General features: G+C 39.6%; 2 protein-coding genes across 2 annotated transcripts; both read left to right on the top strand.

Moving 5' to 3' along the window:
* The first annotated feature begins 7,131 nt into the window (after positions 1 to 7,131).
* Positions 7,132 to 8,079, top strand: LOC128095387 (olfactory receptor 51H1-like). The gene has a single exon (XM_052714268.1). It carries the CDS (start codon positions 7,132 to 7,134, stop codon positions 8,077 to 8,079), a length of 948 nt encoding a protein of 315 aa, XP_052570228.1.
* Positions 8,080 to 18,976: 10,897 nt separating this feature from the next.
* Positions 18,977 to 24,376, top strand: LOC128093887 (olfactory receptor 52I2-like). The gene has a single exon (XM_052711758.1). It carries the CDS (start codon positions 19,548 to 19,550, stop codon positions 20,520 to 20,522), a length of 975 nt encoding a protein of 324 aa, XP_052567718.1. The 5' UTR covers positions 18,977 to 19,547; the 3' UTR covers positions 20,523 to 24,376.
* The last annotated feature ends 683 nt before the right edge of the window (positions 24,377 to 25,059 follow it).

Here is a 25,059-nt window from a genome sequence, read left to right as displayed (position 1 = left end):
AGATACAACAATTGCAATATATACATTGAACATTGGGGTTCTCAACTTCATAAAATGCTAATCATCACAATATGTCACCTAGGTGTTTCAATATTCCGTTCTCACTAAAACTGAAACCAACAAAGGAACTTCTGAGTTAAACTCTATCATAGGTCAAATGGAATTAATAGTTATCTATAAAATGTTCCAGCTAACAGAATAATTTGGACTTGTGAGCTAAATGACCCTTTGTTAGGGTATTTAATTATAGCAACATTAAATGAAACTACGATAGGTATCTGTGTGGTGCCACATGGTCTGCCAAGGGGGTAAATACATGACCGATCTTCTGGGGGGACTTGGGAAGTGAATGAGGAATAAATCCTCAAAGTGTTCCTAACTATAGTGCAGGCCCTTCCATTATTACTATTAATAGTATTGTGGTCCTCATTTGTTGAAAAATAATGAAATAGGTGTTACAAAATTGAATGAAATTTTATACTATAATTATGGAGTTTGGGGCTACCCTAGTCTACATAGTGAGTTCTAGGCTACCTGGAACTAATGGTAAGATTGCATCTTTTTTGTTTGTATGTTTTTGTTTTTCGAGACAGGGTTTCTCTGTGTAGTTTTGGTGCCTGTCCTGGATCTTGCTCTGTAGAGGAACTCACAGAGATCCTCCTGGCTCTGCCTCCCGAGTGCTGGGATTAAAGGTGTGTGCCACTGCCATCTGGCTGGGAAGATTGTATCTTAAAAAACAAATCAAATAAAACAAAAAATGACAAATAAATATTAAGGAGCTACAATATAAGCAGATACAAAAAACATTCTATTCAATTTTGATTGTTTTTCAGATATGAAATAGTAGAGAAAAACCTACTAGAAGTAAAAAGTGAAAACAGATAAACCTGGAAAATAAAATTAAACATAGTTGAAATTTGATCATGTTTATTGGTTTATTTTTAGCCAATGGAAATCTTAAGAAAGGATGATGTGGGGAGCTGGAAGTTCCAGCTTGTTAAAGGTCAATGACTTTGAATAGTTGATGTGTCTCTATGAGAGCATTGACCTCAAGAAACTTATTAAACTGATCCAACTTCAAGGAATTATTCTGCCTTTTGGAAAATTCTTCTCCATTTTCTTTCTTTTTCCTTTCCTTCTTTATATATATCAGTCATACAAAAAAAGGGTTTGATTATCACATTTTCATACACATTCTGCTCTATTTCTTGCAATAGTTTAATGAAGAATTCCATCGACTTTTTTCATTAGGTGTTATTGATGGCCCAAAATAAAAGTTTTTCCTTGAAAAATATTGTGAGGTTCTAGTGAAAATTAGCTCAAGCATAAAGGGCTGAGGGTTAAAACTGAGCTCATGTGTCAGTACTTACTGTGTGTATATGTGAATGCACACACAATGCACCCATGTACAACAGTCTGACCCTTCCTTTAAGCCAAGGCGGTATTCCCAAAACACTCCTTGGCTTAGTGAATCTGTACTCTTGCTCACTAAGTCTTACCAACAAGACTTCTAGGTTGCATGTTTGCAAACATCTGAAGATTCCCACTGCTGCCTAAAGTTCATCCATTAAATCATCGTTTGATTTCCTGTTACACTTTCTTGAACTGGCTAATATAAGCCCTAAGATATTTTAGGTATAAACTGTGTGCAAGCATGTTACAGTTATTGGAGTTATGTAATATAGACACATATGTCACCTTATTGGCTAGTGTATGCTCTGGGGACCAATGTTACATCCCCAATGCTTGCAGCAGTGATTTTTAAAAGGAGTGGCTTGGAACGGTGCTTCTCAAATGTTGATGCATATGCGAACCACTTGGGAGGTCTGGTTAAAGTGCACTGATTAATGGGCTTGGAGGTGAAAGTTTTTTTTCTTTTTACATTTTAACAAGTTCCCAGGTGATATACTACCTGTTTGAGGGCCATGCTTTGTGCAGCAAGGAGTTACAAAACCCTGGTAATTCCCTACATTAAACTGAAGTTAAATTTTCAACATTCACACAAAGATTCTATTTTTAGCAAATATTATCTTCATTAGTGACCACAAAGATATGCACTTATGAAGGATTTAACTTAACTCAGACAATATGATAAACTCTGTACGTGTAGTTAAGTAATTTTTTAAAAAGTAGTGTAGTAAATACCATGGTTTCCAATTTACCAATGATGAAATTCAAGTAGAGAGATACTAAATGACCTGGTTTGAGGATAATAAATCATCTTATTTAAATGATATGTTGGTAGGTTTTATTTTCTAAACATTCATGGGTGATATATCAATCTATTGTGTTTTGAAAATGGAGAACACCTGGGAAATCAATCCTTTTAAAATGATTTATTTTGTGTTTTTTTGAGAAAAGATCTCATGTATTTCGTGTTAGTTTTCAACTCTCAGTCTAGCTAAGGAAACCTTGAACTTCTGATCCTAGTCTTCACGTGTTAAGTGACTGGATTACGGGCATGTTTATGTGGTGCCGGGGACTGAAACCATCATGGAAACACTAGAAGAAAGCATAAGGAAAATCCTTCAGGACTTTGGAATGTACAGGACATTTCAGACAAGACTGCAAGGGAAACAGAAAGCAAAACCTGACAAGTGGGTTTCCAGAAACCTGAAGATTTTGCAAGGCAAAGGAATCAGTAAACAAAGTGACAAGACAACACAGAGTTTGAGAAATTATCAACAAACTTTGGTAGTGGGTTGCTACCCCAAGTATAGAAGGAACTCCAAAAGCTCAATAGTAAAACAAAACAAAACAAAACAAAACGGTAACTTGATTAGGAGAGAGCAGCAGACCCAGGTAGCTGTTTCTCTAAAGAAGCCTTACAAATGGTCAATGAACACATGGAAGAAATGTTCCGCAGTAGCAATTATTATGGAAGTTCAAATTAAAACTTCAACCAGATATTAGTTCTCTTCCCACAACTAAAGGTAACAAGTGCTGGTGAGGCTGTGGAGAAAAGGGAATGCTTGTACAATGTTGATGGGAATGCATATTAGTAAAGCTATCATGTAAGATAGCATGGTGTTTCCTCAAAATACAAAAAATAGAACCCTTCCATCGCCCTGGAAATCTCTCTTCTGAGTTTATATTTAAAGGAAATGGAATTAGTGTGTTGAAGAGGCATCTGCATTCCATGGTTATTTCAGCACTGTACACAATGGGTAAGAAACAACTTAAGTGCCCGTTAAATGATGAATGAATAAAAAAACATCATATATATGCACAATGGTTAACTACTCAGCCATAAATACATTGAAGTCCTGTCACTATGCTAAATTAAAACAAGCTGTGGAGATCAAGAAAAACTCTATGATCTCACTCATACATGAAATCTAAGAATTTTGGGCTCACAAAAGTCAAAGAGGGGTAGAGACTGAAGAGAGTATGGGAGAGGGAAAAATGGAGCGTTTGATCATTGACTACTAAGTTATAGTTATGAGAAAAATGTTCCTGTGTTCTATTGTACAGTAGGACAGCCACAAATAAAAAAAATATTGTCCATTTCAAACACCCATAAGGAAATATTTAGCAGATAGAATGAATATTTGAAAACATATATATTTAACTTGATTTAAACATTATGTAATGATGTATATATCTACCAATATATTACATAATTACTGTAATATATAATTTTTAAGGCTTTTATATATTAGCTAAAATAAACTTAATAAGATAGTATAAAAGAAACTAAAGTTCTGCTATATATTCTCGATTATGGCTAAGAAAAAAGTATCACTTCATAAATTATTTCTGTCTGATGTGTGATTATTTGCTGTGGAGCTGAATATGCTTATGTAGAAAAACAAACGAGCTCCAAAGGAACATGAAGGGCAGACTACACAAAGGCATGGACTGTAGTAACTGGCTGTTGTAGTACGAATGATATCATTGACAAAAAGGTTCTTCACATAAAAGTGTATTTAAAAAAATGTGAGAACTTAGACATAATACATTGAAATAAACCAGAAAACCCAAGAACTCCCTACAAACTCAAAAATCTTTGTTTCTGATGGACAGAATCTAGGCAAGTTTTTCTTCCACCCAAAAGTGAGTGAACTCCAGTACAGTTTCAGGGCAAACTGTAGCATGATGTCGTCACTGAGGCTAAGAATAGCTTTAGAGGCAGAAGACTGGGATCCAAAGAGGGGTGGACTCATAACTGAGTGATGTAGTAGGAAGCAAATCAGTGTGTGAGAGTGTGTGTGTTTGTGTGTGTGTGTGTGTGTGTGTGTGTGTGTGTGTGTGTGTGTGTGTGTGTGAAAGAGAGACAGACAGATAGAGACAGAGAGACAGAGGGAGACACACACAGAGAGATATAGAGACAGACAGAGAGAACACAAATAAAAATAAAATGAAAGTTTTGAGATGAAAATAACTTTGGTCTGTGTTGTCTGAAGAAAGAGATTAGAGTTCTTGAAGAAACAAGAATAGAGTAGCCCAAGCAGCTGCACATCACTCCTTAAGGGATGTTTGCCAGAGCTGCTGAAAAATCCCTACGGAATCATGTTGGAGGTAGTCATCCACAGAGGTCTGAGTTGTCTTCATAAATATGTTGCATGCTATTCTCAGGGAAGACAGAACAAAAATAATTCAGAACTGGAACACAGGGATTGACACAGGTAGGAAAAGTCTTAATTTTTTATGTCTTCTACATAGGCAAATTACATACAAGATACTTTATGTGTACTTTAAAGATCAAACCCTCAGAGAATTCTAATAGAGGAGAGGATTAAGACAGAAGAGAATAGTGTATAGAGTCATGCTATAATGAAATGCTAAGGGGGGAAATAAGGTATGAAACATGAACGCTTTTACCAGGAATAAAAGAAGCATACAGGGGAAAAAATAGTGCATGGAGAAATTGAAATAAAGATGAGATTGAGAAACAGAGAAGGATTTAAATTGAGAGATGGAACAAAGAGAGATGTGAATTCTTAGTAAAGAGGAAAAGATGTAGACTAAGGATAGGAGTGACAGAGGACCTTACAGGGTAAAAACAGTAAAAGGGAGGGAAAAGAAGACCCAGCTATTTGCATACAGTAGTGATTCAGCTGGCCCTGAGGATTTCATCAAAGGTTACTAAAGACTCTTCAAGAACTGCGGAAGAAAAACAGCCTGGAGGATGCTCCATCTGATCATTATGGAGACCATCAGACTTGCCTGGAAAGAGGGACCAACAGGCCCCGAGAAGTGAGGGGCTGCCATGCAACACATGAAGTCTCACAAAGTTCCATACTCAGAACATAGCCAGAGGACTAGACAGGTGCTATAAAGTGCTTGCTTAGAGGTGACCATCTACTTGGAGAGAAGCCTGGATTCTGGTTACAAGGCAGGATGGTTTTGTAAATGGACATGGATTCTACCTTTCAAGGATTCCAAGAGATCACAATCTGAATACTAGCTTATTTGTAATCGTGGACCCCATGCAACAATTACTCATCCCCCAACAGAAATGGGGCAGAAAGAGCAGGGAGACTACCTGGTTGTATGGCTCTGACCCCTCCTACACTTGGAGTTCACAGACCAGCTCTTTGGATTGTATTTCTCTCTCTGTCTCTCGGTCTCTGTCTTTCTCTCTCAAATAGGTATGTGAGCAAACTCCACTATTCCTTACCTCAAAAGTGTCCTATTTATTTTCTGTGGACTTGAGAAGAGATTTTCTTTCCCTTGGTTGACAATTTTCAATACATACAAAGAAGATAATGGAAGTATTTGATGGTTTTCAAGAACCTTTGAGAGAGCCTAATATTTAATCATTTATTTTCATTCATTTATTGTTTTATTCCTTCACCAACCATATGAAAATGCTTGTATATTTTATCCTTTATTGTGTTTAACTTTTAATATTTTCAGAAAGGTATATATACATATATTTATATGCATATTTCTGAAAATACTCATGCAATATTTAATTAACTACATTTATTTATAAGAAGAAAGATTCCAGCATGTGGAAGCAACATACCAAAGAGTTTTAAACTACTTCTAGCATTTGGAAAAGGGCTACTTGGAATGGGTAGATGGGCCAGACAAAGAGAAACAGATGTGGGGAGACATTATAAGGAAATTGGAAAAGGAATTTTCTAGAAACTTTGTATCAGGAAGTATTTTAATGAGATCCAGGGATGCAAATTTGGCTGGATTAGAGGGACCAAATGGAAGAGTAATTGTGTAAGTTATTAGAGATGTAAAGGCAGGTAGGTAGGTGTAGCATCATGGAGCTCTGATAGTGAAGTTTATGACTCTCTTCTAAGTACATCGGAAGCTCTTAAAGTACGTTTTGTTTGTGATTAATAAGGCAGATTTCTAGAAAAAATAGTTTATTCTGTCTTCGGAATGAAAAAATGTACTGAAAGAGTTGTAGATGTGGAAAAAATGATACAGGGTGTCTGACATAAGAGAGCCACACTATTTATTAGCTAAAAGAATAGAAAGAAAGGAAGCTGAGCATGGCAGTACATGCCTGTAATTCCAGCATTCATGAGGCTGAGGCAGGAGTATCACAAGTTCAAGACCAACCCCAGCTACATAGTGAAACTTTGTTCAAATCCCCTCCCCCACCAAAAAAGAATGGGAAGAAAAGATAAACTTCTCATATATTTCAGATGTAAATTTGGAAAGGAGTTAAATGTTGCTTGAATGAACAGAGTTTCCAATATTGGTTCCCAGATTTTTAGTATGTTAAGTGAATCTGAAAATAAAATTTGTATAAATTTTTATATATCTTATTCTTTGCTCTTTGCTTCCTTAAAATTAGGTTTATAAAAATTGTGTATTTTTGACATTCATAAGCATTAAATATTAATGATGTGTGTGTAATGAACAAGTGTGTCCACAAATATGTCTATCGTGACATATAGTTCATTATAAACACAGTGGATTAAGGGCATGGTAAAGTATATGTATACCAATAGAAGGGAAGTCATTACATTTTTCTAGGAAGCTGAAGAGCAAAGTAGAACAAAAGTTACCCAGGCACTATTTGCTAGCCTGATTCTTTTCTCTGTTCTTGTCATGTACTTATAAAGTCATTTACTTATCTCATCTGAAACTATCTTTTCAATTTAGGAGCTGTGAGCTAAGTGGGAGAGACCAGATTCATCCAGTGGTGAGATCACCAAGATGAACTCAAATGCTTCATATAAAAATCACCATAGTTTCATTCTGACAGGCATCCCAGGGATGCCAGACAAGAACCCCTGGATGGCCTTTCCCCTGGGATTTCTCTACACACTCACCCTCCTTGGAAACGGCACCATCCTAGCAGTTGTCAAGGTGGAGCAGAGCCTCCATGAGCCTATGTACTACTTCCTCTGCATCTTGGCTCTGACTGATGTTAGTCTCTCCATGTCCACCTTGCCCTCCATGCTCAGCATCTTCTGGTTCAATGCTCCTGAGATTCCCTTTGATGCATGCATCACACAGATGTTTTTCATTCATGGATTTGGAGTGGTAGAATCTGGAGTCCTAGTATCCATGGCCTTTGACAGATTTGTGGCCATCCGAGACCCTCTGCGTTATGTTTCCATCCTCACTCATGGCCTTATTGGAAAGATTGGGCTAGTTGTCTTTGCCCGGGCAGTCTGTGTGGTCTTCCCTGTGCCCTTTCTTATAAAGAGGCTGCCCTTCTGTCGTTCCAATGTCTTATCTCACTCATACTGTCTTCACCAAGATGCAATGAGGTTAGCCTGTGCCAGCACCCGTGTCAACAGCCTCTATGGCCTCATCGTGGTCATCCTCACACTGGGGCTTGATGCTCTCATCATTCTCTTCTCCTACATACTCATCCTGAAGACAGTGCTGGGCATTGCCTCCAGAGCCGAGAGGCTCAAAGCCCTCAACACCTGCCTCTCTCACATCTGTGCTGTGCTTCTCTTTTACATTCCTCTCATTGGTGCCACCATGATCCACAGATTTGGGAAACATTTATCACCAGTCATACACATGCTCATGGCCAATATCTACCTTCTCCTCCCCCCTGTGCTAAACCCCATTGTCTATAGTGTCAAGACCAAGCAGATACGTAGACGGATCATCCAAGTGTTTCAAGGGAGAAAGAACAGAGCCTAGTAGGGTTGAGTCATATACCAGTACAGAATAAGTAGACAGTGGAAAAACCATGAGTTTTACATTTACTAATTATGGTAAAATCAGTTTTGCACATCCATTAAAATACAAGGTCAAGAAAGGTTTGTGCAGATAAAATACAGATAATTCTTGTTCTGTATTATATTTTGGAGTATAGACATTTGATATGTGGTATCATAAAATCCAATTTAATTGAGAAAGGTACTTTTTCTTCTTGGAAAGTAGAGATGAACATAAGCTATGACAAATTGTTTAGTTACATAATATAAACATGTATTCTTATAATGTTAAGAATTATTTTAATTGAGCCAGGTGGTGGTGGTACACGACTTTAACCCCAGCACTTGGATCCCTGTGGGTTCTAGGTCAGCCTGATCTACAGAGTGAGTTCCAGGACAGGTTCCAAAGCTACACAGAGAAACCCAGTCTTGAAAAACCTAAAAAAAAAAGAATTATTTTAAAGTTGCCCATCAGTTAGTTGTCTGTATTCTTGAAAGTAACCTCTACTAAGCTAATTGGTTCTCCAACTAATTAAAAATTATTTTAGTTACTTATCAATTAAGTAATAATTACATCAAGAAGGATCCAATAAGTCCTATAGTAATTCTGGAGAAATGGGCATGTAAAGTACTCTTTTGTCTTGGGACCAGCCCCCAAAAAAAGGCTAGTCAATTCCAAGAGGTCAGCCCTAAACACATATGAGTGAATGATCTTAGCACCTTGTATTTATAAACTTACATACATATATGTGTAATAATTATAATTAATGAACAAGAGGCTATGAATTTGAGAAGGAGTGGGAGGGACACAGGAGGAATTGGAGGAAGGAGAGGAAGAAAGGAGAATGATGTAAATACAGTACTCATATTTGAAATTCCCAGAGAAAAGAAAACTGTTACATGATCAAACTACATTTCTCTATGTCAAGGTGTCTATTGAGTGAAGGGTTTCTATGATGTAACTAAATCAGATACACGTGTGGCTCTTTATATATGCCTTCTTCTAGTGGTATCACTTCTTTTCACACACTTAGGGCAGTAATGTATGTCTCACCTTTTCTTCTCTTGACCCAATGAAAATGAACAATTTTTCTGCATACTATATAATCCCTAGTCTTTGTATGAGGCAAGCAAAATTTCTCAATAGAAGTGTTTTTATTGTCTGAGAATTTCATACTTGCATATAATATGTTTTGAAGGAAATTTACACTTCATCCTCCCATTTAAAATCTTCTCTATATCCACTACCACTTTTCTCTCCCAATTTCATGTGGTCATTTTTTAAAACCACTGAAACCACTTAATATTGCTAGTATGTACATTGGTATAGGGACATATACTGGAGAATGCATATCCTATCAGGGGCTGCATCCCTGAAGAAAACCAACTCTCCCTCCCGTAGCCACCAGATTGACAAAAGTTCTCCAGCTGGGGAGAAAGGGACTTGATGAGCCCCTCTTTCATCCATGCTTGGATTTTTGCTAGTTTGATCTTGTGTAGATCTTGTGCATGCAGTCATAACAACTTCGAATTGTATGCAATAGTCCTGTCATGTCTGGAACACACTGTTTTGAAGCAGCCATGCAATGCTTTCGGCTCTTATAGGCTTTCTGCCACTTCTGAGATAATCCATGAGTCTTGAGGGGAAGAGGAATGATAAATATGTCCCATTTAGGGCCAACCACTCCACAACTCTTGGTTCTTTGCACACTGACCAGTTGTGAGTCTCTGCATTAATCACCATCTACTGCAAAAAGAAACTTCTTTGATGAGGGTTGAGAGATGCACTAATCTATTGGTGTAAAGATAAGTACGTTGGAGAAAATGTAACACTATGTCCATTTAGCAGAATAATAGTAATTGGTTCTCCCCTAGAGTCCACGAACTATTCAGCCACTGGTTCTTGGCCTGTTTAACAGTACTAGAAATGAGTTCTGTTTTGTGGAGCAGGCCTTCTAAATCAATTAGAAAGTAGGTTGTTACTCCTATAACATTTGTGCCACTATTACACCAGTGGATCTACCTTGCCAGGTCAGTTGTTATTACAGCTTGCAGTGTTCACATCTGAGTCAGGCTGTTGATGACTGTTCCCCAAGAGTAGTGTGCATAGCACCTTCCAGCACCATGAAAGCTAGCCAGTAGGGACAAAGCTTCTGGGTCAGTACCAGTCTGACTTCTCTGTGCCCTATAATTCAAGTATGTCATGTCTTCATCAAAAGGGTCTTCCTATTAAGCTCTGGAGGGCAACCAAGAACAACGACAATACTTTGTAACATTCTGGATATCTGTGGGACTCCAACAACTCAAAAAAGAGATAAGCACTAGGTGGCACTAGGCTTTTAGTTTGATAGTCTATGGTGCCTGGGAAAGGCATCTCTCCTTCAATTCATTATAAGGTAACTCCATTTAAACTATTGTTATATGAATATGCATTTTACGAAGTTTCTAAAGTAGTAGGTCTCTGTGGCTTTTCCAAGGGACTTCAATGTTAGTTATCCCTTCTTAGCCCTTTCCTCTATCTAGCCTTCTCATCCCTCATTCCCTTAACTTACCCTGCTCAATCATTACTCTTTCTCCATTAATATCATTTGTGATGTATCTCTTTCCTCCTTTTAAATCACCTTTCTGGACCTTTACTTGTTGCCTGATGTCTATGGATATTCCAGTTTAAAACACACAAATCTAAAGGTTCCATACTAAGATACACATGAAAGAGAACATATAGCATTTATATTTCTGGGTTTGTGTTACATCAGTCAGTATAATGTTCCATCTGTTTATATGCACATTTCATAATTTATTTTTATTTATAGTTGAATACATTTCCATAATATATATGTATCACATTTTCATAATTCATTCATCAATTGGTTGATATCTAGGCTGTTCCATTTCCTATTATTGTGAATAGACCAACAGTGAATAGAGACACTGAGCAAGTATCTCTAGTATGAGGTAGAATTATATGGGTTTATGTCCAGGAGATGTATAGTTGTATCATATGGAAGATCCATTCACAGCTCTTTGAGGAAGCTCCACATTGATATCCATAGTAGCTGTTCCAGTTTGTACTCCTCCCAACAGTAAACAAGTTTTCTATTTTCTCCACATCCAAGAGAGCATTTGCTATCATTTTTTCAAATCCTAGCCCTTCTCCCTAGGGTGTGATGAAATCTCAAAGCAGTTATTTTGAATTCCTCTGATGGCTAAGGACATTGCACCTGTAGAATCCAGGCAGCTATAAAGCAGCTGTTGGTGGGGAGGAGGAAGAAACACCTGAACATAAACAACTTAGCCATTTTTAGTTCTTCTTTTGAGACTTCTGTCTTGTTCCATGCTTTGTTTCTTTTTTTTTTTTTTAATTTATTTTGCAATACAATTCAGTTCTACATATCAGCCACGGATTCCCTTGTTCTCCCCCCCTCCCATCCCCCTCACCTTCCCTCCAACCCCCCCCCCCCCCCCATTCCCATCTCCTCCAGGGCAAAGCCTTCCCCACAGACTGAGGTCAACCTGGTAGACTCAGTCCAGGTAGGTCTAGTCCCCTCCTCCCAGGCCGAGCCAAACAATCCTGCATAGGCCCCAGGTTTCAAACAGCCAACTCATGCAATGAGCACAAGATCTGGTCCCACTGCCTGGATGCCTCCCAAACAGATCAAGCCAATCAACTGTCTCACCCATTCGGAGGGCCTGATCCAGTGGGGACCCCTCAGCCATTGGTTCATAGTTCATGTGTTTCCATTCATTTGGCTATTTGTCCCTGTGCTTTATCCAACCTTGGTCTCAACAATTCTCGCTCATATAAACCCTCCTCATTCTCGCTAATTGGACTCCCAGAGATCCACCCGGGGCCTAGTCATGGATCTCTGCATCCAGATCCCTCAGTAGTTGGATGAGGTTTCTAGCACAACAATTAGGGTGTTTGGCCATCCCATCACCAGAGTAGGTCAGTTCGGGCTGTCTCTCGACCATTGCCCATGCTTTGTTTCTTAATTGGGTTGTTTGTTTTCCTGGGTGGTCTAGGTTTCTGAGTTCTTTAGACAGTAAAGTTTTTTTTTTTTTTTTTTTTTTTTTATTCTGTAGGCTGCTTCTTTATGCAGCTGATGGTGTCCTTTGCAGTACAGAAGCTTTTAGTTTTATGATGCTACATTTGTCAATCATTGGTCTTAATTTCTGCACTACTGGAGCTCTAGTCAGAAAGTTCTTATGTGTGCCTATGTTTAAAAAATATATTAGTTTTTGTGTCTATAAGTTGAAAGGTGTTCTACCTTCTCCTCTAACAGATTCAGGGTATCAGGATTTAGGTTGGAGTCCTTGACCCATTTGGAATTGAGCTTTGTACAGGGTCAGAGATAGCTTCATTCCTCTCCATGATGCTATCAAGACTGACTAACATCATTAATCTTTTCTTTTGTGTGCACTTTGTCAAAAATCAAGTGGTATAGAAGTGTGGGCTCATGTCTGGATTCTCAATTCTACACCATTGATCAATATGTATGTTTTTATACTATTACCATGCCATGTTTTATAACCATGGCTTGCAGTATAACTTGAAATCAGGAATGGTGATACCTCCAGTAGCACTTTATAGTTCAGGATTGTTTTATCCTGGGCCTTTTGTGTTTCAAGACGAATCTTAATTACCGTTTCAATTTCTGTGAAGAATAACATTGGAATTGCAATGAATATGTAGATTGCTTTTGATAGGCTGGCTATCTTCACAATGAGGGACAAGGAGTTAGACAGGTTCTCTGGAAGGTAGACAGATTGGGAGGGGCCATGATGAGGTAATAAAAGTGCTAAACTTCCAATGTGGCCAGCTCCTTCCTTACCATCCAGACTTGAGACAAAAGCCTGACAGCTTAAAATAAAGGCCTTGTAGGCTCTTGTCTCCCATCAGCAAGACCCCTGCTGATGGACAGGCTTGACAGGTTCAAGACTGGATCAGAACAAGTTACACAGCAGTTGTAGGCCAATCAATCATCCCATCTTTCTTCAAACTGACCAACCAGATAATAGGAGAGGAAAACTTCTCAGAGACTGAAAAAAACCCAGCCCTTGAGAAGAGACTGGATGTTTTGGCTCCTGGAGTCTGCTTTGTGGAGGGTCCTTATGGCTGTGTGTCTGCTGCATGTGTGTGTTTCCTCACCCCAAATAAACACCTTCTCCTGATGAGTCTATCTGCTTCTGTTTATGGTGTTTGAGATTTCTCCACTGCTGCCTGTTACAAGTGAGATTTTTCCTGCCTTTTAGATCTTTAATTGTCAGAGAAAATGAACCCACTCAAGATCCCTAGACTGTATCAACAGTATTAATCCCAGCAATCTATGAACACTGGAGTCTCTCCACCTTCTGGCTTCAAAAATATCAACTACTCACCCCCACCATAGGCATTCACCTCACCTGGGAAGCACTCTAGAGCTTCCCTGTGGTTGGGGACACAGGTGAGCCATCCCTGATGGCATGAGAGCAGGAGAGTTGACCCTACCCCTCCCTCATATACCCCCTATAGCAATTGAGAGAGAGGGGCCTGTGCCTTGCCTGGGCAAAACAGTAGAGCTGGCCTTGGTGATATGAGTGCGGGAGACTGGGGTCTGAGGGTTGGAGAGCAGGAGATCTGCCTGCTCCTTGCTGTAGGCTGGCTGCATTGGGTGAGCTAGCTGAGACAGTGCTGGAGAGCTCATCTGGAGAGTGACAATGAGAGAAAGCTAGCAAGCGGACCAACCCAGCTACCTCCCAGGCTCAGAACCAAGGCTATGAGTTGGCCCACCCCAACATCCACCAAATCTATGAACTGTTGGAACAAGTGAAGATGAACCTACAAATCCAAAACAGAGGGATCTCCATGACACAGGAAAACAACAAGATACCCAAGAGGAGAGCTCATTCCTTGTGGTATAGCAGAAACCAGAGGCCTCGAATCAGACCGATAACTCATAGCAATGAACACTTACAAGTAAAGATGTATAGACTAAAGGGTTTACTGTATGACCCACTGGGCCACACTACAGCTTCCATGACAAGATTGTTCTTTTTTGTTTTTGTTCTTTGTTTTGTTTAGTTTTTGGTTTTCTTTTATATTTGGTTTTGTTTTGGGGGGAGGTTGCAAGGGCAGAGGGCAGATGCCAGGGGACAGGGAGATAAGTGGGATCAGAATGCATGATATGAAACCAACAAAGAATTAATACAAGTAAAAAAAATATCAACTACTATCTTATTTTTCACACATTCATTCAACTGTGTGTGCAAGGCAAGTGCTCCTCCACCTCTGAGCTACATGCTCAGACCATCACATAATACTTCTTTGACTTTGAGATAGGATCTCACTGTGTAGCTCTGGATAGCCTACAGGCTATGTGAACTCACAGAGATCCTTGTTTGTTCAGAGAGAACTTTACAATGTCATGAGAAATACTTGATGGATAGAGGCCATCATGAATCTCCAGGAGGAACTGAGGAACTGAAGTGAATTTGAGAGATCAGTTATACTACTAGTCTGAACAGTTGTTAAGCAAGGCTAGAAGCACTGATGACAAGACTCCAACTTTGGGTTCTCTGGCTCCCTAGCTCTATGATTTCTGTCGCACATCATTTACAACATGCACACATCATGATGGCAGCAATGAGAAAACACCTTGAAAAGACTCTCTCCGGGTGCCTGGCACATACAGGCTTTCCATCGAACCCTTTGTTTTCTTTCAGGATGAACTCTACAGTATCACACTGGTGGGTAGGTATCCTCTGAGACCAGAAGAAACAAGGCCTGTTAACTCACTAGGCATCTGACTCATCCTGAAGTTTGGGAAGCTCCAGATAGAACACAGAGAAAAGTCAGTACTCTGGAGGAATTATAGTGTTCAGCTGCTGGGCAGAGGCCAAGGGACATTGGGTATCCAGGGAAAGGTAGGATGGTAGATAATGGAGAGGAGAGATCCCAGTGGGAGGTCTTTGAAAAGGACAATACTTGACTCCCCATTGTTTTCTTTGTTCTCCCGTGGTGCTGCTCACTGCTTCTGGGAAGGATCCTGAATAAATCTTATTTCTTTTGGGTGAAAAAATGTGCATCACCATACATAGATAATTAGAGAAAGTTAAGTAAACAAAACTCTGGCATGTAGGCAACTGAGAGAGGAAGTTGGGCTGACACTGTCTCTAGGGCATGACCACCCTGGAAAGGAGGATTCAAGTCCTCTGCCAAAGTGTGGAGTTTGGTAAGATTTGGAAGGTACTGCTAACACCAAAGGCTTCTGCTGGAAGTGATGGGAGATTGGAGGAGATGGCAGAGTGAACAGGAATATAAAACTCTTTGAGTTTAAAGCAGAAAGAAGAAGGGAGAAGTCCAACTTCGGGATAATGGAGAGAGGGTTTTTAAGACAAAGAGGAGCTATGTGAAAAGACTATGCAGTGCAGGCTGAGTGTCAGTGTGTTTGGGTGGTGGGGAGAGGCACTGGGACAGGCACACAGAGTTATCATTGGCAGCAAGGCTGCATTCAGATGAGATACGCAGTTCACTTTCACCTTCAATGAAATGTAAAATTTGATAAATCAAGGAGGAAGTTACTGACGCTAAAAGGAATCACAAGAGTGGCAAGAGATCTTGGATGGAGACATTGATGATCTTCACAAGAAAAAAAACTTCATAATAGGTTGAGTGAGATAAAAACTTTAAAGAAAAATGATCAAATGTTTGTTCTTGGAAAAGACCTGTAATACATGTAACCTTCTGCGAGTATTGATTAACAGGAAAAGTAGTAACTTCAGAAGATCATAGAAAGTATGATGAGGTGAGGTTGTCAGGGCTGGAGAGAGAAAGAGTGGGCAGGGCATAAGCACACCATGCCCTCAGCAAAAAGGTGGGTTTCTGTCGGGCACCCAGGAGAGGAAGGTCTTGGGTCAAAGATGAATGGGGCAGTTGGAATTCTGGATCTTTGAGATTCTCCTCAGATCTACAGTTAGTGATGCTGAGCCTTGACTTTGTGGCACCCAGGGAAGATACAGCAGCTAGAGTATCCTGAATTGTATCCTGGACTGCTTTTATCTGTTCTCACCTGTCCTTTGACTGAAGTTGTCTCACCCCTGTGGCTACATACACAGCAAGGTTCCTATGATCCATCATGTGGGGCTTATCATGACCTTCAGGCTCTGCTATTATACAGCTTTTTCCCTTTGTGGTTTGTTTGTTTCAAAGCTTCGTAATTTGCACCAAGATTTCACACCTTTGGTTTTGCAGATAATTCCTTAAGACTCTGCTCAAGGTGGCTGTAGGCACCTGGGTGTCAGGTCAATTAGTGTTTAACTGTCCAGGGACGACACAGAAATGGCAAGCGTATGTCATACAGTTAGGACAGAGGACCAGGTGAATGTTTTTCTAGTGCTTAGACCACAGAGAAAATGCTGTCTGTGGCACATGGGATTCAAAGAAGAGATGCCGACTGGTCTGATCTATACAGTTACTCAGGGAGGGACCAGACACCCAGAAGAGAAACTAAAGAGGGGATCATTGAGACATTGTCCAAGGATAAAAATATGTCAGATTAGCCTGGAAGCCCATTACTGACTAGCGGTCACAGGATTTTGTGACTAGTCAGCCTGGTCTCAGAGCTTGTCAAATAGGAGCTCTTCATTTGAAGATTCCTGGAAATTTAAGGAATTAATTCCTAGGTTATATTTGTCTACTATTAAGTGAACATAAGCCATGCCATTGATGTGGTAACCTACTAGGCTGAGTCTTTCGTGATGTATTATTTAGATAAGGGGTTTGAAGAAAGAGGTTAAATTGGTCTTAATGTAGTATTGTCCATATTTGGGATATTGTATCTAGCTCCGGGTTAATGTGGAATACAATTGAGTATAATAGGATAAATAGTGAAAGTGCCAGTTTAACTACCATGAAGATTCTTATCACACCCACTTCCAAACCATCCTTTCATCTCTGGAAGAATTTTTACATAGCAGCAGCACCAAATAACAGTTCTAAACTTCTAAACCTTGTTATCAGAAATGAGCTGTAAGTAGATGGACAAGTACCCTTTCCACTAAAGTGACAATGAAAACAATTAAACACCCCCCCCCGCCCCCCGCAAAGAAACCACAGCAAATTACAGATGATTAGAACCTTGCTGTGTCTATCCCTGGGGAAGAGATCTTCCTGTGGCAGATCAAGGGATGATAGGAGAAAGCTTTCAGGCAATGCATGCTTTTTAAAAGAATTTGGTCTCTGAGTTACACTTACCAATTTGAGTATGTTATTTAGAGTAATTTATAGAATTAAGCCACGCAAATAGTCTTTTCAAAGTTAATTCTACTTTACTGAGCACCTGAGTACCAAGCACCCTGCTAAACACCAAACATCTTTCAATATAGGGACATCTGTGGTGGCAGCTCACTGAAGGGCAAGGAGGAAATCTTCAGGAATGCTTGTTTTGCTGATGGAATTTTGATTATTATTTTGTCTTGAATTCAGTCATACTCACTTAAGTATGCTAGTTAGAGTAACCTGGACATACTGGATTAATCAGGATAAGCAATGTTGTTTTTTACTTTCTGTACTTTAGGGGACATCTATTGTTCAAACCAGCGTAGTAAGCATTTTGCCCAGCTTTTCATTTAAGTTCAAAATACCTCTTTGATTCGGGGATGGTTATTTCTCTCCTACCATTGTGGATGGGGAGGTTTACAGGATTTGATCAAGGTAAAATGGCTAGCAAGTGACAAACTAGGGTTTTCATTCTATGCAATATGATTTTAGAGACACTGCTGTTAGCCACTGTTTTTCTGTCTCTAAATGATATCACTCTAGTAACACATTTTGCATGAGACAACAGAGGGGATTTTGTGTTGTGCTTCTAGAAGATCCATCAGCATTCCCAGGTCTGAGTGATATCACCAAATCAAAGGGGGCTTTGTGTGATGTGTTCTCAGAGTATTGTGGGTCTGGACACACATACAAGTATCATATAAAACCACAGAAAATGAGCAAATTAAAGGGAAGGGAAGTAAAGGCTTCCAGCACAGGAATGTGATGGTAGTGTTGATCTTTTGTTTGGGGACACCTGGGTAAGTCTTTACATACCCTCAATACCTGAATGAGGAAGATGCAGGGTAAAGGCAAACACTGCCAAGTTTGGAGCTCAGCTCCTAGACTTGCAGAGTAGTAAAACTGTGAAGGTAAATCTATAGTACTTTATTGGGTGAGTATCCATAGCTGTTTTCTTGACTTTAATGTTATGTTAAATATACTGCTAGGAGTCAGTGCTTGGAAGACCTAGATAGGAACCTCAAAATGACTATATGTTGTTACATGATATTGGATGAAGTATCTTCTCATTTAAGGACTTAATTGTTTTATATGGCTATTTGTTGTATGTTATCAATGGAGAAATTCACTCATCATAAATACTGTTTCTCATCTTAGTATGACCATACACTTCGTTTAAAACATGCTTTACTTTCATAAGGATAAAGTTTCCTTGGTCTCTGGAGTGTCTTGGTAGTTTATCATGAAAAAGGGAAAACCATATTGAAGAAGCAGAAAAGTTATGAGAAGGTTCATCTTTATGTGCGTCTGAAGGGTTAATGTGTAATTATTTAGTGTAGTAATTGAAACTACAAGGAAATTGAGTCCCAAAGTTAGCAGATTAGAAATATTTTAAAAACATTCCCTTATATGGAAAGTGATTATGTCATTTTCTCTTGTCCTTATTTCCTGAACCCATATTTTCTACATAATGCATTTCTGACTGACAAGAACGTCTTTTCATTGTTTCTTTAGGTGCTATTCCAAGCAGACATAATATGATGTTTGATCTCAGTAAGTGTGTTTAATTTAGCAATCATGAGGAAAAAAGGCAAATTCTTCTGATTATTCATTATGCTGAAGTAGCTGACTATAAAGAATATATAAAATGTATCTCCTAACTTTGTTCCATAGGCTAGGATTACACAAAGTTACAAATAAATGATACATGCTTGACTGTGTATCATAAACCATAGGTAGACTATTGGAATCATCAATTTGAAATCATTAAGGGTCAACATGAATGATTTCATGAATGCTTGAAGTAAAAATAAACATGCAATGTCTGCATGGAATAGGGACAGAGAGAGAAAGAGAGATAGAGAGGCAGAGAGAGACAGAGACAGGGACAGACAGAGATGGAGAGAGACAAAGAGAGACAGAGACACACACACAGACAGAGAAACAGAGAGAGAAAAAACATTGCTGAAGGAAAAAGCTGAAGAGTTGATCCTTGAGATGTGAATATAAATTGACAAAGTACAGAATCTTTATAGGTTACTTTTTATTATGTTAATTATTTTAGGTCATGAAAATATCACCAAGAAGAAAATACCCCAACAATTTGTGATGATCACACACAAGAATCAATTTTATAAGAATATTACCTCTCTTACAGTACCTTATAAGTTAACAGGAAAGCAGTCTGACCAGTGATGCTGGGGACATCCTACAACCACACAACGGAATCCCCTGCCACCTTCTTCCTTGTGGGCATTCCAGGTTTGCACTCTTCCTATCTTGGGCTGGCCATCTCATTTAGTGCCATGTACAGCATAGCCCTCTTAGGAAACAGCCTCATCATTACTGTCATCTGCATGGATTCCACTCTACAAGAGCCCATGTACTTCTTTCTCTGTGTTCTGGCTGCTGTGGACATTGTCATGGCTTCTTCTGTGGTGCCTAAGATGGTGAGCATCTTCAGCTCAGGAGACAGCTCCATCAGCTTTAATGCCTGTTTCACTCAGATGTACTTTGTCCATGCAGCCACAGCTGTGGAGACAGGGCTGCTCCTGGCCATGGCTTTTGATCGCTATGTGGCCATCTGCAAGCCCCTACATTATATGAGAATTCTCACCCCTCATGTGATGCTGGGGATTAGTGTGACTATCACCACTAGAGCTGTTATTTTTATGACTCCATTGAGTTGGATGTTGAGTCATTTGCCTTTCTGTGGCTCCAATGTAGTTCCACATTCCTACTGTGAACACATGGCTGTGGCTAAGTTAACATGTGCTGACCCCATGCCCACCAGTCTCTACAGTTTGATTTTTTCCTCCATCATTGTGGGCTCAGATGTGGCCTTCATTTCTGCCTCTTATATTTTGATTCTCAGGGCAGTATTTGGTTTGTCTTCAAAGAATGCACAGCGGAAGGCGTTGAGTACATGCGGCTCTCATGTAGGGGTCATGGCCCTGTACTATTTCCCTGGGATGGCATCCATCTATGTAGCCTGGCTAGGGCAGGACAAAGTTCCTCTGCACACCCAAGTGTTGTTAGCTGACTTGTACCTCATCATCCCACCCACCCTTAACCCTATCATTTACGGTATTAGGACCAAGCAGATCCGGGAGCGGATATGGAATCTGCTGATGCCTTGCTTCTTTCCCCAGTCCACTCAAGGTTCATGAACACAAGCTTCTCCTACCTGGAGTTCCAGTCAACTGCCAAGATAACTTTGAGATCTATGGACACGGACTGGTTTACAGGTGTAGAGTGTTTTTGCATAGCACTTCAACTTCTCACTAGAGTTTGACAGAAGGATTGTATTTCCTGGTGTATTTATTTAGAACGCTATCTGATTGAACTTTGGGCAGAGAATGTGTTTGTTATTTTGTTTCTTTTTTTAAAAAATCTCTATTCCCATCTCACATCAGTCCCTCTGTTGATGAAAGTTACTCCTTGTCACCTTTTCCTTACTAAAATTTTCTTGTTCCTCTCCTTGTATGATGTTGTGGTAGAAACTAGATCTTGTTCTCTGACTCACCAATGAATACATTTTATTTGATACCTGTGTTTATTCCTGGAGCACAAACCTCTTCTACCTAAAACAGATTTTAGTTTATATTATGTAAACTTAAGGTCAATGGTGTTGGCCCCTTTCTAATGAATGAATTGGAAAAAGAAACCTGAACCACAGTGAAAGAAACCAAGTCAGAACATGAGTTGAAAAGAATAATACTCTGGGTCCAACCCCCTTCAGATAGCCACACAATTTCATAGGGCAGAGACACATATATTTGATTCTTAATGAAACTGTAAATCTTAGTAAGACTAATTCTCTGATACTAAAATTCAAAGTGCTAGGAAAAACTGCAACAGTAAGTTGGTTAATTGTTCCAATGATTAGAATGAACTGTCTTTCAGCTCTTCTGATTAGCCTTAGTTTTAAGTCTATCAAAAATCATCAGTATAGTACTGATATAAAGACAGAAAAATAATAGAATAGGGAGCTCAGACCTAAACTCAGGCATATTTCGTTAATAGATCTGACATTGGTCATGGTGTTACGAACACTGGACAGTCAAATGAAGAACTATTAGATGAGACTCTTACCTTACACTATATGCAAAGGTTAATTGAAAGAAATGTAAAGAACTAGTTGGAAGACTGAAAAAATCATGAAACTAGCGAAAACATTTAACATTTGCAAAGATTTCTTGGATATGATGTCCAAAATCGTAGGCAGCAAAAGTGAAAAATAGATGTAACCATAAGGAACAGAAATTATTTTGTGTAACGAAAGACAAAATAGAACGCAAAGACACCATACAGGATGGAAGGAGACATATTTGAATTGTATATTTAGTAAGAATTATTTACCTAGTAAATGATAAAATCTTGTAATTCACCACCACCAACAAAAATGAGATACTCAAACTGGAACAGACATTTCTGTAAAGGGTATGTACAAATTACCAGCTAACATATGTGAAGATGCTCTTTGTTACTAATCATTACAGAGATTAAAAATAAAACTACAGTGAGATAATACATTTGTCTTATAGGTATGATCATGAAAACTCAAACCAACCCTCCCCCCCCAAAAAAAAAAAGTAAAAACCAACTTTGGGTAAAAATATGGATAAACTGGAACCCCTTTGCACTGTTAGTGGAGATTGTGATAATAAAACTGTGGCAATAGTATGGGTAATCTATGAAATATGAAAAACAGGGCTAATCTGATACAGCAACCACTTCAGGTACATCCACAAACAAGGGAAAACAGGCTCTCCAAGTCGTAGTTATTGTCACTCAACATTTCATGGCACCACATGGATGTGCAAACTGAATGAAACCAGTGAAATGTGTTTTGGTGTAGAATCTGCAACTTCATTCTTGGTTTTAGAAGCTTTGTGCACTTCTCTGTATCTCAAGTTCTTTCAGAGGACTATGAAATCAAATGTGGAAATCTTAGGAAAACACCATTAGAGCAGTGGATCTCAACCTGTGGGTTGTGACCTCTTTAGGGGGTTGAATGACACTTTCACAGGGGTCACCAAAGGCCATTGGAAATATGAGCTATTTAGATTATGATTCTGTGGGAGCCCGTTCTCGGGTTCCTCATGGCTTTACCCAGCAGGTCCGCATAGAGGATGATTAGGACCACGGGCCTGAGTGCAGGTGTCTGAGATGGTCTGCACTTGGCTGTGCAGGGGGAGGAGGTCTTTTGCTCCACCCCTTGGCGTCTCTATAAAAACCCTGGGGCAGAGACAGTCAGGGCCCGTTGGAATAGGTTCCAGGCCCTCTTGAGGCTATCCTTTATTTTCTATCTGTTTATCTCCGCGATATTCTCCATAATAAATCCTTCTATCTAATATTTCCTGCTGCTCGCACTCAAGAAAACTCTGGGGAACTGTGGGGGTGGTTGGGTAAATGCCCCACATGATTCATAACAGTAGCAAAATTATAATTATGAAGTAGCAACAAAAATAATTTTATGGTTGGGGGGTCATCACAACATGAGGAACTGTATTAAAGGGTTGCAGTATTAGGAAGGGTGAGAGCCACTGCCTTAGAGGTTCTGAAACACTGAAGAATTAAGAAAGCAATCAGGGCTGGTATAATGGCTCAGTGGGTAAAGGCACTTGCTGCCATGCTTGACAACCTGTGTTCGATTCCTGGGAGCAACATGATGGAAGAAGAGGACTGACTCCTGTGAGTTGTTATCTGACCTTCACACATACACTGTGGCATGGGCATGCCCACGTATATGTACACAATAAATAAATAGATAAGTAAATAAATAAACAAATGAAAGAAATGTACTAAGGAAAGAAATGAAACTTGGACCATTTGATTTTCTTTCTAGATGTACGCTGTACCATCAGTCTAATGTTCTGGTATCTTCTGGGGACTAGAAGACAACAAACACTATACACTCTCCAGGCTCCTGACTCCCCTCACAGTCTGGAATGCCCAAGGGACTGTGCATAGAAGAGAGTCAGTCTCCGGAGGAGTCACAGTGTTTGGCTGCTGGGCAGAGGCCAAGAGCAGTGGTGTCCTGGGAAGAGACAGATGACAGAGTATCTCATGGGAAAGAAAGTCTCCCAGTGGGAGGTGTTTGGAAAGGACAGCACTCATAGTAACTCCATTGTCTTTGATCTCCTGTGGCGCCTGTATGTTACTGCTTCTCTCGAATGTCTTATATGAATCTAAATATCATTTGGTGTGAGAAATGTGGAATAGTAGGCATACTTAACCAGAGAATGAATGTTATAAGAGGAAATCTATTATGCCGATAACTGAATTAGGAAACAGAGTTTGGACTTAAGAAGTCTTGAGGTTAGGGTCACCTCAGAAACAAGGATTCAAGTTCTCTATCCAAGTAAACAAGTATAATGTGGCTGGTCAGGTCTGGAGGCATTATGGACACCTACAGCTTCCTCTGGAAGTGATGTGAAGGATGGCAGATATGGGAGAAGGGGTAGGTATATAGGGTTACTCTGTTCAAAGCAGAGAAATGAAAAGGTAAGTGCAACACTGGAATGGTAAATACATATTTTTAGGGACCCAGACTTGCTTTGAGAAAAACACATGCCATGGGGCAGGGTGAGGCTGTGTCTGGGTGTTGACGGAGGCACTTAGGCAGGGATTCGAGGCTAGCAAAGGCAGCAAGTGAGGCACGCAGTACTGCTTTCATCTGGACAGCATGTTAACTCGGAATCCCTCCATCCTTTTATTTGGAATAACATATCATCTCACATCCTATGATTTACTTATAGATGTTACATGATTTGGGCTGAAAGAACCAGTGTAAAGCTGGAAAGGTGTCTTGGGAGATTTGAGCCTCGGCTTTCTGAAAGAATTCACCCCAACAGAAGCAGTGTATCTCCATGTGTTGACAGCATAACCTCTACACCTTAGATCTCTGTATCTTATAGCGTGTGTTTTCAGTGGCCCAACGAGCTAATGAAAAAAAAAAAGCATACAGGAAATGATGCTTAAAAAGTTATTGGATTCACAACAGATCTTTAATGGAGGTCACTATTGATGCTCTCAAGAAAAAAGTTTAAATATTTTAAAGAAGAGACAATAAATTAAAACAAATGTTCTTTATTTTGAACAGACTACACACACCACACACACACACACACACACACACACACACACACACACACACCCTCTAACAACACCAATCAAGAAGGAAAGCAAATAAAATGAAGTAAAAACAGTTTTAAAGAAATGAAGACTACCACTAACTCCAAACCACTGTGAGCATCTGGGGACAGGAAGGTAGAGAAGGGCATAAAGTGAGGACACCCTCAGATGAAAGGTGAGTTTATATAGAGCAGTTTCTGGGTCAGAGGTGAATGGGTGCAGGCATTCTGGATCCTTCAGTTTTCTTCAAGTCTCTAGGCACCAAAGCTCAGCTCCAAATCTGAAGCACCCTAAATGGAGACTGTGGTGGTAGGGATACCCAGGCTTGCTTTTCACTCTTCTCAATTTTGCTTTGAAACTCTTCTTTGTGCTGATATCATCTGCCCCATGATGTTAGACATATACTATGATTATATACACCACGGATTTTATTTGACAGTGACAAGGAACCTGTTATTCAGTTCAGTCAGACATAGTATATAACATCTTTATCATTCTTAAGGCTTTCCTCTGATGGTTTGTTTCAAAAAGACCCTATGGGCCCATCAAGTCCCAGAAACCTGGTTC

This window comes from Peromyscus californicus, unplaced genomic scaffold (assembly GCF_007827085.1).
Source record: "Peromyscus californicus insignis strain IS unplaced genomic scaffold, ASM782708v3 Scaffold_4__1_contigs__length_199733344, whole genome shotgun sequence".
Classification (NCBI taxonomy): domain Eukaryota; kingdom Metazoa; phylum Chordata; class Mammalia; order Rodentia; family Cricetidae; genus Peromyscus; species Peromyscus californicus.
Note: the sequence above shows the minus strand (reverse complement) of the source record. Positions and strands in the feature narration are given on the sequence as shown.